The sequence below is a fragment of the Manis javanica genome, chromosome 7, assembly GCF_040802235.1.
Source record: "Manis javanica isolate MJ-LG chromosome 7, MJ_LKY, whole genome shotgun sequence".
Taxonomy (NCBI): domain Eukaryota; kingdom Metazoa; phylum Chordata; class Mammalia; order Pholidota; family Manidae; genus Manis; species Manis javanica.
The window spans coordinates 124681854-124694477 of NC_133162.1; the positions used below are offsets into that span (position 1 = coordinate 124681854).

Below are 12624 nucleotides of genomic sequence, written 5' to 3' on the forward strand. Positions count from 1 at the left end.
CTGTATTATCAATGCAGTCATTTACCTGAGACCCAATTCTTACCATCTCGCCTGCAAGTTGCTTCACCTCCTTAAGCTTTTGTTTCTTCAATTCCAAAGTGATAGTTATAACTGTATCTTGGCCATTGGATTGTGATGAAAATTTAGTGAGACACTCTACAGAAAGAGCTTAGCAAGTGTTTGGGACATACTGCATGCACACACACACACTCACAAGCAAATACCAAAGCCTGTGTTTCCAATCATGCTTGTTCTCAGAAACTTCCCCTAAGGTACTATACACTCTTTACTTCTGTGCTTTTGCTAATTTATTTGCCTTTCTCTATACAACTAATACTCTTTTCTTGGACCGTAATTCAAGCAGAGATAATTACATTCTCATTCATCCCTCAAGTCTAAGGATAGCTTCTTCAAAAATTATCCATGCATCCCAAAACTAAGCCACGTTCCCATAGAATCGAGGATATTGATCTCTCACATTACTTACTAAGCCAGGGGGTTATTCTGTCATATAACTGTATTGTGCATTGTGTATGTGCCTACCTGTCTTGTGTCCACCAATAGATTGTCAGAGCTCAATGACAAGAACGATGTCTTTTGACTCAGGATCCCTTAGCATCTAACAAAGGTCCTGAGCTGCATGCAGATCATACTCAACAAATATTGGGAAGATGGATGAATCAAGGCAGGGGTGCATGGAGGAAATGGCTGAGCTACCAAGGCCACCAACCATGTGGATCTTCCAAATCAGAGTGAGCAGACACTGAATGAAAATGAGAGTCAGGGATTCAAAAAACAGAACACGGAGCTGCAGTGAACTAGGTTCCCTCCTTTGGAACAAAACACAAACTTAAAGACCAAATGCTGCAGAAGGCAATATATAAGTATAAAGATTTCAGAATCCTTCCTTCTCCCCTTCCCAAGTCTTTGGGACCCTATGTTTATCTCAAAGCAGGGACACTATACTCCCCCTACCCCCAGAGTAGTGAGTGCCATCAGAGTCTGCAGACCGCTGGAGGCCCTCCTGGACAGCGCTTCCCAAACTTCATGGACAGCGTTTCTAACAAGGTATATTAAAATGCAAATTCTAATTTAGTTGTTCTGGGAATGTATAGTTTTTACTAGGTGTTACTGACCATGTCTGAGAGGAAGTATCACAAGAATTATGAGCAGTGTTCAAAAACCAAACAAATAGTGAGGCATTTTATTCTAAACCAGTGTTTCTCAACTTTGGTTGTACATTAAGAAGACCTGGGCAGCTTCTTAAAAACACAATACCAGACCAATGGCCACCTCTGCCCATTTTCCCCATCCATTAATCAAAACTGGAGGACTTTGTGCAGAGTGATTCTTAGGTAAAGCCCGTAGCCACCAGTCCACCAGTGCCACTCAAAGTCTGGTCCAATCCTGATGCAATATGTAAACTGTTTGCCACTGGTCCTGTGATGAGATAAATCCCCAGACTGACGGTGTTTAGAAACTCTTACAGCAATATGACAAATTATGTTTATGTTTAGTGAATCTAATAATAAAAATAGATGGACGAGTTAAAAAAAAAAAAGCTGGCTTACCAAGAAACATTTTTACATCCCTTCAAGGAAGGCTTCTGAATAATTAAACGTCCCCCTGTTGAAGTTACATTAGACACCTGGTTTCAGCTGTTACTTCTCAGAGCTGAAACATTAAGGTCGGTGATAAACTGCCGCGGCAGATCATGCCAGAGACCTGGGTACAACAGGGTTAAAGAGCAGGAATGGGGTAGGTGGGGTTACAAACCAGGAACACAGGCCCTCCAAGTTAGGTAGCTTTCTTTCCCTTTAATTGCCCTGAAAACACACAGGCTCTCACATAACACGGAAGGTGAGAGCTGAATGAAGTTTTCTGGGTAATGGCTTGAAATGTTTTCCTTATGAGAAGTGGTGTTGAGTTACAGCGTGCAGGCTGAGCAAGGGGAGGAGAGAAGGGCAGCCTCAGCCTGGCCCCCACCTTTTCTTGGCTTCTAAGAAGGTGGACACAGGCTCTCAGAGATGAGACAAGTGATATGTTGAACTATCTGGTGGCTGGAATCCATTGCTTCCAGAGGGACCGAAGGGCAGTGTTTAAGAGGGTTTACAGGGGCCAGCCCAGCAGGCACAGATGCTCTGCTGTGAAATGCCACGCAGGCAGAGACTGACAAGCGGCAGGAGCTGAGCTCTCCCTCAGCCCGTCGGCCGTTTCCTGCTGTGTTCAGGGGAGGGGGCGCCTTCTGGCTACTCCGCTGCCTCAGCTCCCTCTCCACGCAAGGTAAGCAGGCTGCAGGGGAAGCCCTGGGACCATGAACAAGATTCGAAAGTTTTTCCGAGGAAGTGGGAGAGTCCTGGCATTTATATTCGCAGCTTCTGTCATCTGGCTGCTCTTTGACATGGCAGCTCTCCGCCTCTCATTCAGTGAGATCAACAGTCAGGTCCTCAAGGAAGACATCGTCAGGAGGGAGCGGACAGGACTCAGAGTGCAGCCGGACCAAATGAAGATCCTGTACAGCAGCATGAAAGAGGCGAAGGCCCCACTGAGGGGACACAGGAAAGGCATATGGGGAAAAGAGAACTTCCGAAAGACTGAAGGGAGTATGCTCAGGGCTGAGGGTGATTTGGTTCAGACCCAGAGAGAGAGCCAGGTGCAGAATACCCTGGGAACGGGCAAGGTTCCCCCTTTGTGGCATCCTATGGCTTTTCCCAAGGGGGAGACAGGCAAGCAAGATGTCCAGCCTGAAGCCTCCTCTCGCCATGTGGCGCCAAAGGAAACAACAGCTCAAGGGGCTCAGAAAACCCCATTCACAGCAGCAAGAGGAACGCTGTTGGCCAAAATATCTGCACACTCAGGCCCTGTCAGTGCACACTGGGGGACTCTGAAGAGTCATCATCTCAGCAGTGACACATCAAAACAAGCAGCTGTAAAGAACCTGAATGTGACTGTAAGTCTCAAAACTGACATAGCAAAGCGGCGATCACAGTCACTGGGAAATGAGAGGACTCTCCCTGCCAGCCCCCCAGTGCCAAAATCTAGGGAAGGCATTGCCTTGAATAAAACTGAGACTCAGAGCAAAGAACTAAATGCAAATAAACACAAAACCAAGAAGAACCTTCCCTTTTCCAAGCTGGTTGCCAATTCGAATCACTCTGAGAAGCAACGTATCAGTGAGACAGAGTTGGGACACTTGCTGGAGGATGATGGGGCCAAAGTGGCTGGTGGGAAGAAATTCAGTTTCTATGAAAACCATGTTGTGATTGTAACCAAGGAGGAGGAGCTTAAGGCAGATGCCAAAGAGGTCCCCGGTCCTAAGACCAACACTACAGCTCCTATTGTATTGGCTGAAAGCCAAGAGAAACACATTTCCAGGAACAGAAGTGAGATATCTTTCTCTTCATTTGCTGTGCAGAGAGCAAGAGAGTCTCGAATCAATCAAACCTTAGCTGGGGGATTACAGCCAGAAGGAATCAACTCAACAGCCAAGGCCCCACTTGCAGCGCTCAACCAAAGTCACATAAAAGCCCTTTTACCTGAAAACCACGGAATGCACCACGTGCTAAGAATCGATGTGACCCTTTCTCCAAGGGATCCCAAAGCTCCAGGCCAGTTTGGACGCCCTGTAGTCGTTCCACCTGGAAAGGAGAAGGAGGCAGAAAGAAGATGGAATGAAGGGAACTTCAATGTCTATCTCAGCGATTTGATCCCAGTTGACAGAGCGATTGAAGACACAAGACCCACTGGGTAAGATCCGTTGCTCTTCCCTTTTCTCAACCCAAAGTATTTGGGTGCTTATGGAGAAATTAAATTCTAGATAATTTGTGTGATTCTTAGTCACCTAGAGAATTAAAGCAACAGTAATTGTTGGGTGCAATCCAAACAGTCTACCATTTACACAGAGGAAAACTCCAATATGAGCATACCCACTGTGTTCTCTGTCTACACTGATTTCTCTGAGGCTTTGGCCCTCATTCCTGTCCATTTATATTCCATTTCCTTTCCTCTATTGAAAACCTATTAAAGTGATTCGACAAACTTAATTCCTGCAAAGGCATATATGAAAGGTAGAGCTGAAAATGAAATTCCATTAAAACAATGACAATGAAACAAATTCCCAATTTCAGAACTTTTCATTATTAGAAAGCCTATCAGGAATATATTTGGGGAAGTAGCACAAAGGAGGAGCCTCTAGGCTCCCCTGGAATCATCTGAATCAGCAGAATCTTGCCCAATCGTAATGATCACCATAATAACAAGTTAAGAAGTGACTTTACTCCCTAAGTTTAATGTCCTTTCCAGGTGGGGATGGTGGACATTTCAGGAATTCAGTAATACAGGAATAATAATGTTGGGAAAAGTTAATAAGCCAATAACTAACAAACACCCAAAGAACAGGAAAAGCATATTAAAAACCTCTTATATTTCTAGAATGTCACTGTTTACTAAGAGCCTGCATACATAGCACAGGAACTTCGTAAGAACCCTAGAAAGGAGGTGGCAGATATTATAAGTTCAAATTAACAGATGAGGCCACTCAGAAATCATATCACTTCCCCAAGCTTCTTAATGAGACTTCATCAAACAGTTCTTCAGAGAATTAAATTCCCAAACTATATCACTAGAAGATGGATCAAGTCATAAATAAGTGATCTGGTTCAAATATACCTGGGTTCCCAGCTCTTTTCGGCCTACTCATAATTTGAGGATACTTTGTTTCTATATATTCACCCTTCAGTGTGTGATAATACAGCTCCACATATGTCTTGGCATTCAACTCCTGAGCCAAACAGTGTTTGCCTAGGGAATGTCAATATTCAGGCTTGGCATATGTGGTATGTAAACAATGGCCTTATTTGGTCTCATAGAAAACTTCTGTGTGATCAAGGTAGTCAGTGTTACTAAGAAAAAGGTGGATATAGATGTGCCTATATTCATATTAGTAAGAGGAGCCCCTTCACTGTGATGTCAGGAGAGGCTGTTTGCAGCTCTCTGAGCCACTGGCAGACGGCTTGAGGAGAACACAAATATACCCAAAATAGAGATAAAGAAACTGAGGCCCTGGGGAGTTATATTGTCTGTGGTGATAGAGCTAGTGATCATAGGGCAGTGGTTAAAATCCATGCTCAAAATTATGCTGTGCTGTTAATCCCCCACCTCTTGCTGAATACCACCCCCTAAAAAGGATCCTAAAAATTACATTGGGCCAGCTCTGATCTGAAATCCTGAGTATCACATTGCATATGTTTGTGTATGATATATAGATATGTTATTTATTTATTCACTTCTTTGTTTTAAATACACCGGCTTTGAACACAAAATGCCAGAGAATGAACGAGTAAAGTAGCTTTGTCTTAACATCCCGTTAGAGGCCCGGCAGACTGCCATGGAGCCTGGGGAAGAGTCAGACACTGCACAGAAGCACAGGCTGCCCTTCCAAACAAGAGAAAGGGCAATTGTGTGAGGGCCAAGAACAAGTAATAATGATGTTATCGTCCAAGTGATTTATGGAAGGCTCGGTGGCTCCCAGTGCTTGTTAGTTTCTGAAAGTTGGTCTGTGGGAGTTAAGGGATGCAGCCCAGGAAAGTCAGGCAGGCTCTGTCTTGTGAAGGAGGCTGTCCCGACTGTAGAAGAAACTGACACGTGTGCTTGGGAGGATGAGTCAGACGGCATGTGGCCCTCTCCCTGTTATCACACAACCCACCTTGGCTAAATACAGGCGCTCTCGGCAAGCTGCCTGCCTGATGCTCCACCCCACCGGCAGGATGGAGACGACGGATCAGCCACCAGGAGTCCTATGTACAGGACCCCCGGAAATGTGTGAGCCATTGTGTGTCTCTCTTCCTTGACACAGGATAAAATATTTTTCCTTTACCCAAACACTCTGACCACAAATATGTTGCAAGTTCTCTGTTCATATGGGTAGAGATTGCAAGAAAAAACAAACGAAAAACATTTGATTCATCAGGTTGGCAGGTTCTCTTCATTTGCTGTGCTGAGAGCAAGAGAGTCTCGAATTTGCTCTTTCTGCAAATTTGATGTTTTCTTACCTTGATTTTGTTTTCAGGCTTGCTCAAAAAATATATGAGATGGCTTCTAAGAATACACACTGTAAGGTTCTTTAAGATAGTAGATTTTAAGAGTCAGCAGAAGGGGGAAATTGTTATAGAATATAATAAAACATCAGAGAGAGGAGGGAGGGAAGGAGAGAGGGAGGGAGGGAAAGAGGGAGGAAGCATCTGTGAGAACACAGGATGGCTGGCCTTAAAATTAGCTACAGTAGTGGCCCACTCAAACCTTTGCATTTTAAAAGTTCTAGGAAATAATCTCTTAATCCACTATTATGGATTGATTAACACAGTAACAGGCATATAAAAACTGCCTATTGAAAATACATTGAACCAGAAAAAAAAGGACAAAAAGCATAAATTTGGTAGTATGCTTGTTGAAATTCAATTCTCCCCAGCAAAAATGACAACTAGTTGTTAGTTAATATCTTCTTAAGGGTGATTTCCCTGGCTGCCAGGCTGCAGTTGACATCAAGGAGACACAAGCCCAGGACAGCTTTACCTGCTCTGGTTCTTAACGCAGATTGTCGTTTCCAAACCCACTCTTCCCTTCTTTTTTCCCGAGTCCCAAAGAACCATTTCTAAGATGTTGAGATGCAATCATAGCCTTTTTCAAAAGCCCCAGAATTCCTTTCTGTGATGGCATTATTCTGACTATCCCTTTGCAGGGCCCCCCAGGTCGCTGCCCAGCCAGGGCAGCCGTACCTTTCTGTGTGTGACCTTCTCTCCATTGCAGCCTCTGCAAAAGGAGAGCCAGTCCCTTGAACCTTTCCTAACATCGTGTTCACGGCCATCGGTGGTATTTTTCTTAACTGGTCCCTTCCCATGGCTCCAGCCATCCTCACCTTGCTTAGTCCTTGCTATTTGCTCCCACACATCTTAATCTGCTATTGCTCAAAATCCAATGGTAGCTTATCTCCACCCAGACCATGATTTGACTGTGACCTTTAAATTCCAATGAGCCTTAATGCACATGTGGTCACCCAAACACTCCCTGCTGTGTGCAGTTCGCTAACCGGAGCCTTGAGGATGGATGTTTTGCCTTCTCAGTGAAAATAAAAACTTCTAAAGAAGACTCTGTTGTTAACTTTCTATTACCTCTTTAGCCCTGAGCGCACTGCGGTGCTCTCAAAAAATGCAAGTTTACACAACATGGCTTTAAATGTATGGTTCCCTGAAATGGTTTTTGAAAATGTACACTTAATGAATGAGAGGCAACCATTCAAATGAGGCTTGTAATAAGTCTTTTTATAAATTAATAATGACCTCCTAATTTTTCATTTTGATTAGATGGAATATGTTAGTCTCTGATTTAAGGTAAATGCCTCCTGTTCTACCATTATGATCTATTCATTAATTCATGTTTATTCTTTAGTTCATACTTTTGTTGTTTGGTTTTTCATTTTAATGTTTTGACTTTCAAGTGAGGAAAATCTCCTTATTTTATGTAAGAGAATATTTTTTGTCAGTAATAGAAATTCATTTTTACCTATAAAATATGCTTCAAGTAAAATGCTTTTTTTGACAGTCTTTGGAGGGTTCCATATTTAATCCTTTATAAAAAGCTAATCCTTGCAGTTCTTGCTCTTAATTATTGAAGTTTGTTTCAGTTTGCAATAATCAACACACACACCCAGGCTTTGCTAAAACATGGTCCTAGTCACTGAAAATGCAGGGCAATTTCACATAGAGAAGTCCGTCTTCTGGCCTGCAGATATAGTTAAGATGCAACTCCAAAAATGAACTTATTTTACGAGGGTACTTCTGAAATCTTTATTTAGAGAAAAATGACTCAAAGAAATTTTTACTGCCAGCATTAAGTTTTTAAATTACAGTAAGAAAAGCATACTGTTCTACCACTCTACATTGTCCTGATGTTACTCGACTGCTTCTGTTAACGCTTTGCTTCTCCTACAGAACTCTGGCAAGCCCCTCAATAAGGCAATTCAAACCAGTCTTCATTTTCTTAGCCCAGAGCTGGAACTGCCAACCAATAATCTGATTCCTTCCCACACAGCGCAAGAGAGTTTTCTTTTGGCACATACAAAAAGCAAAAGAAAGCGCTGTGCATTTGCCACGAACCAGTGTAAATAACTGAGGAGAAAGAAAAGCCTTCCTGGAACGTTAATTTCTATCTCTTCCCTCCCATACTGATTCTAGTGAAGTAAAAAGCCACAACTAATGAAGAGCAGCAGCTAAGAGAGAAAAAAATAAACCGGCCACATTTTTTTCCAAACTCCAGGCTTCTAAAACTCTTTCAGGTTGGGAGAAAAGAGACAGTAAAATTAAATCAAGTTCAATTTTGTTTTTTTATTTTTATATGGGATGGATATTCTAACTGATTGAAGTGAGACTGCTTTTGTGACCGGTAGTGATAGGAGAACATTACCTAAGTTGACTAGCGAAGCTGTGAGCCCTCCCTGAGAAAACAAACAGGAGCAAGGAAAAAACATCTCCAAGAAGGGTCTAAAGGGTTTTCGCAGGTTTCCCCCCATGGTTGTGCACAATGCAATGGTGCTTTTGAACTGTGCATGTTCATGCATATTTGTGTGTGGTGTGTTAGAGCACAATATGCTAATTCACTGAAAAGTCACATTGGAGAGCAGGAAATAAAAAGCAAAATTTGTTTAAAAGGTGCAAACCAGATCATAACATAACAAAGGCTAAATACGCCCAAAAGAGATTACAGAGCCCTTGGATACTTTTATTTACCACACTCCTCCCATACATGGGGAATAATAAAGAGAAAGATGATCAGAAGACCTAAAGCACATTTCTTCTAATGCAAAGAGAACAAAATAGTTAAGCTGTGCCTAATTAATGTAAAACTGAGGAATGTTGAAGCAAATCAGTGACTTTTTCTTTTGGAAGAGGGTAATCAGTAAATATAGGAATTCAAAACTGTTTACACTTCTATTTTACACATCTAATCCAGGACCCAATTTAACCATCAGCCTAATTTTATCAGATTCTTCCTGTAATAATGCCCCAGGAACTCTTGTTCCAGAAAATAACTTCCTGTTGGGCTATTCTGGGGGACCCATCCAGAGCACAATTTCTCCAAAAGGAAATACTTTTGCTCAGGGTTCAGAAAATCTGGGGAAAACAGCAGTGTTTAGAAGCTCTCTTTTGTTGCTTGCTTTCAAAATGAAAGGAGCTTTTCAGAGTCTCCTGTATGTTTAAAAAAAGTCTATATTCTTCCAAACTAAATTATCTTCTAAACTGTTGCTTCTAAAATGTTGGTATAATGGCCATGTGGGAGAAGGGGTGATACGAAGAAACTTAGTATTTATAAGGGCTTTGATGACTTGGTCTTCTCTTTTGATCCTTAAAAGGGTTCCTCAACCTCAAGGCAGGTCTCGTAGTCCCAGCTTTACCTACAGAGAAGCTGGGACGTGAAGAGGGAGCTGAGGTTTCAGGTTGCAGTAGAGATGGTGGCAGTTCATTGCATCCCGTGTGCTATCTGCTCGCTACCTATTGTGAACCGCACACACCATGCCAGGCAGCTGGGACCTTTCATCATTCACATGCACCATCTCATTTGATCCTTACAAAAGCCATGCTGGATTGATAAGAATCCTTACCAACAAATGAGTAAAAAAAAAAAAACAAAGGGACCCTGTGGGTCCACAGCTCACAGAGGACAGCGTTGGGGCCCAAGCTTTAATCTTCTGATTCTTCCTCACTCAGTAATGCTTCTGTTACCCCAGGCTGGTTCCCTCCCTGATGCAGCTTCTCCTCCCTCACTGTGGCCACCATCACCTCCACCTCTCCTGGGTCTGCCAAGGCCCTCTGCATAAGGGGAATGTCCCCCTGGCTGAGCCTCTGATGTGTGTGTGGGTAGGTGTATGCATGCATGTGTAGATTTTATATGTGTGTGTTTTTATGGTAACCCATCACAGCAATACTGTGCAATCTCACATGATTTACAGATGATAAAAGTAAGGCTCTAAAGGAGCAGATGATGTAGCTACAGTCCCAGCAAGCCAACAACATACTTGAGAGTCCAAGGAAGATTCCCTGACTTCTAATTCTAGTGCTCTTCCCATAGGATACAGTTCCTCCTCCCTTCATTTCCTTATAATCATGACTGAGGCAGAAATTAGAACATTGCTCCCCCTCATACCTGCAGGGGATTTAGTTTTGCATGCTAGGTACCTTGTCTGAGAGAAAACCTGCAGGAAACCCTTTTCTATTCAGCTATGAGCAAAGGTGAGTCTTTAAGACTGCCCAACAGCCACAGCTTTGCAGCGAACAGATCCCTGGGCTCCTACTGCCGACAGCTGAGCGTGGTCCTGCCTTCGCAGCACGTAGAGCAAAACATTATGCAGAAGCACCGGGTACAACTGGAGTAAGGATGAGAAGGGCAGAAGCTGGCCAGACAGGGCAGAAGTGTTTGAGCTGTGACCTGAGTCCGAGAAGTCAGGCAAAGGGCTGTAAAGGATGATCCACTGAGAAGCTGAAGGAAATTGGGCCCAGGGTCGGGCAGAGCAGTGAGGGTGGAGTGGAAGCAGCATCCAGTGCTCAGGACCTTGTTGAGGTTCTTCTAAGAGCCAGCAGGAAATAATGCCAAAAGATCTAAAGCCACAGGAAGAACATTTAAGTAACCTTTCCTCGGGGATCTCATGACCCAGAGGGAAGCACTCACAGGTGAAGGAGGCTCATGTTGCCCAGAGAATCACAGAATGATATACCGGACGACGCTTCAAAAGTGATCTAATCCAGTCCCGTATGGTACAAAGCAGCCAGGAGGGAAGTGACTTGCCCAAGGTCATATGCTGCAGGCGAGACAGAGTCCAACTCCCTCCAGAGCCATTCCTGACGCTTGGCACTGCCTTCTTCTCCTCTCCCTCCCCTCCCAAGTTCACTCTGACAGCTGCCTGCTAAAACGAGTATGGTTTAAGTGGTTGGTATTGATGCTGGTGGTTTATATTCCTAAACCTGAGTCCAGTGGCTTTGATGGATGTATGGTTACCTCAGGAACCCCCCCAGGAACAGCTTCAGCTGGCCAAGGCCTTAGGAGCAGAAGTGGTGAGCATGACTGAAATCTCCTAAATTAGTAGGTGATTCTGACTGAATGTCAGGGCTGGTCTACCTTAGAAAGAACAAACCATAAAAGTAAAGTTTTTATATAACTATACCCTCTTATCAGTGAAAGAAAAAGAGGCACCAATAATTCTAAGGTCTTGGAGAAAAGAATAACTCCAGACAAATGCTTGGTTCTTCTGATCCTCCCCCAGATACCAGAGCTTGGGGAGGGAAGGCCCCTGAAGGTTCACATCAAGGCGGTAGTTGAATTGCAAATAGAAGTTGAGAAAATATTCTCCTCGACCTTCTTTTCAAACCTGAGAAGACAGAGACTTGACCCCCAGAGCATATTTTGACTGTTTTGGAATGAAATAAAATAAAAATGTATAGAAATGAAAGAATGTTATCCTTCCCTCAATCTCCTGATTCAAAACCTTCTTTGTTTGATAGGCTACATTCAAATCAGGTTAGTGGCTGAGCATTCAGCACACACAGGCCAAGAAGGGAAAACACATCTCTTTCTGAGTCTCTTGATAAATAAGCCTTGGTAGATCTGGATCACAAGTTTGCCTGAGCAAAGGGCAGTGCACCCAGTCAAAATGTGTGCATTTGCACTGGGGGATATCGTAGGGCTTCATCACAGGGGTTAAAAAAAGCACATGGGTTTTTTGCAAAGTATTTTTATATCCATTTTCCATTATCACAAATATTCTGTGATGAAGGTGTTGTAATCTTTACCCTAGAAGTGAAGAAACTGAGACCCTGGAAAGTTATGTGACTTGTCCCTGCCGTGTGGCCAGAAGGGTTAGAAAGGACTCAGGTCAGTCCGTCCTCATCTTTCTCAAGGCCACAATCGTCCTTCCCACCACAGTCATGTGTCACCTGTGTGTAGGACAGTGGAATCCCCACAATAAAGTCCCCATTTGTTTTTAGTACTTGGATTGGTGACAGTAATCAAAGTCTAGACTTTCCCCAAACAAAACAGACTGGGTTCGTTTTTAGGTATAGCATGGGGCCTGTAGATTCTAAATAACTAACTCGTGTAATGAATGGGCCTATACAATAAATATATGGTTTCTTAAACTCAACAAATCTTATAAACCCAGAAATATATTGCACCTAAATTAGACTTTACTTAGGTTGAAACTTCTCCCCCAATACAGTGGAAAGCAAGGTTTCCAATGGGCAAACTGGAAGAAAGGAAATTTGCTTCAGTTGGGTCAATGGAGTATAATTTGAAATAGTTTTTACAATCAATGGAAACTAGATGACTGTTTGTAAGAATGGTGCAAGAGTTAATAATGCTGAAAGCCTTTCTAGTCCAATGCCTTTGAAAAAATGTACGCTGGTTTTTCTGGACACCCGGAAACATGTTTAACCTGTTTAGTAATTCAGGAAACTTATACCTATAAATGTTAGAGTGGCCTGACATCTCAGCCACCCAAATCAAGGCACACTGAAACTGTACTTGAAACCTCTCCCATCTCTTTCTGTGACCCTCCTCCCCATTGTTAATGTTGTCCCTTTT

General features: G+C 43.1%; 1 protein-coding gene across 1 annotated transcript in view; it reads left to right on the plus strand.

Moving 5' to 3' along the window:
• The first annotated feature begins 1842 nt into the window (after window positions 1-1842).
• Window positions 1843-12624, plus strand: part of GALNT5 (polypeptide N-acetylgalactosaminyltransferase 5) — a 46357-nt gene continuing 35575 nt past the window's right edge. The window contains exon 1 of the mRNA XM_017652903.3: window positions 1843-3747. Within this exon, the coding sequence (XP_017508392.2) occupies window positions 2315-3747 (1433 nt within the window). The 5' untranslated portion in view covers window positions 1843-2314. The remainder of the gene's footprint in view (window positions 3748-12624) is intronic.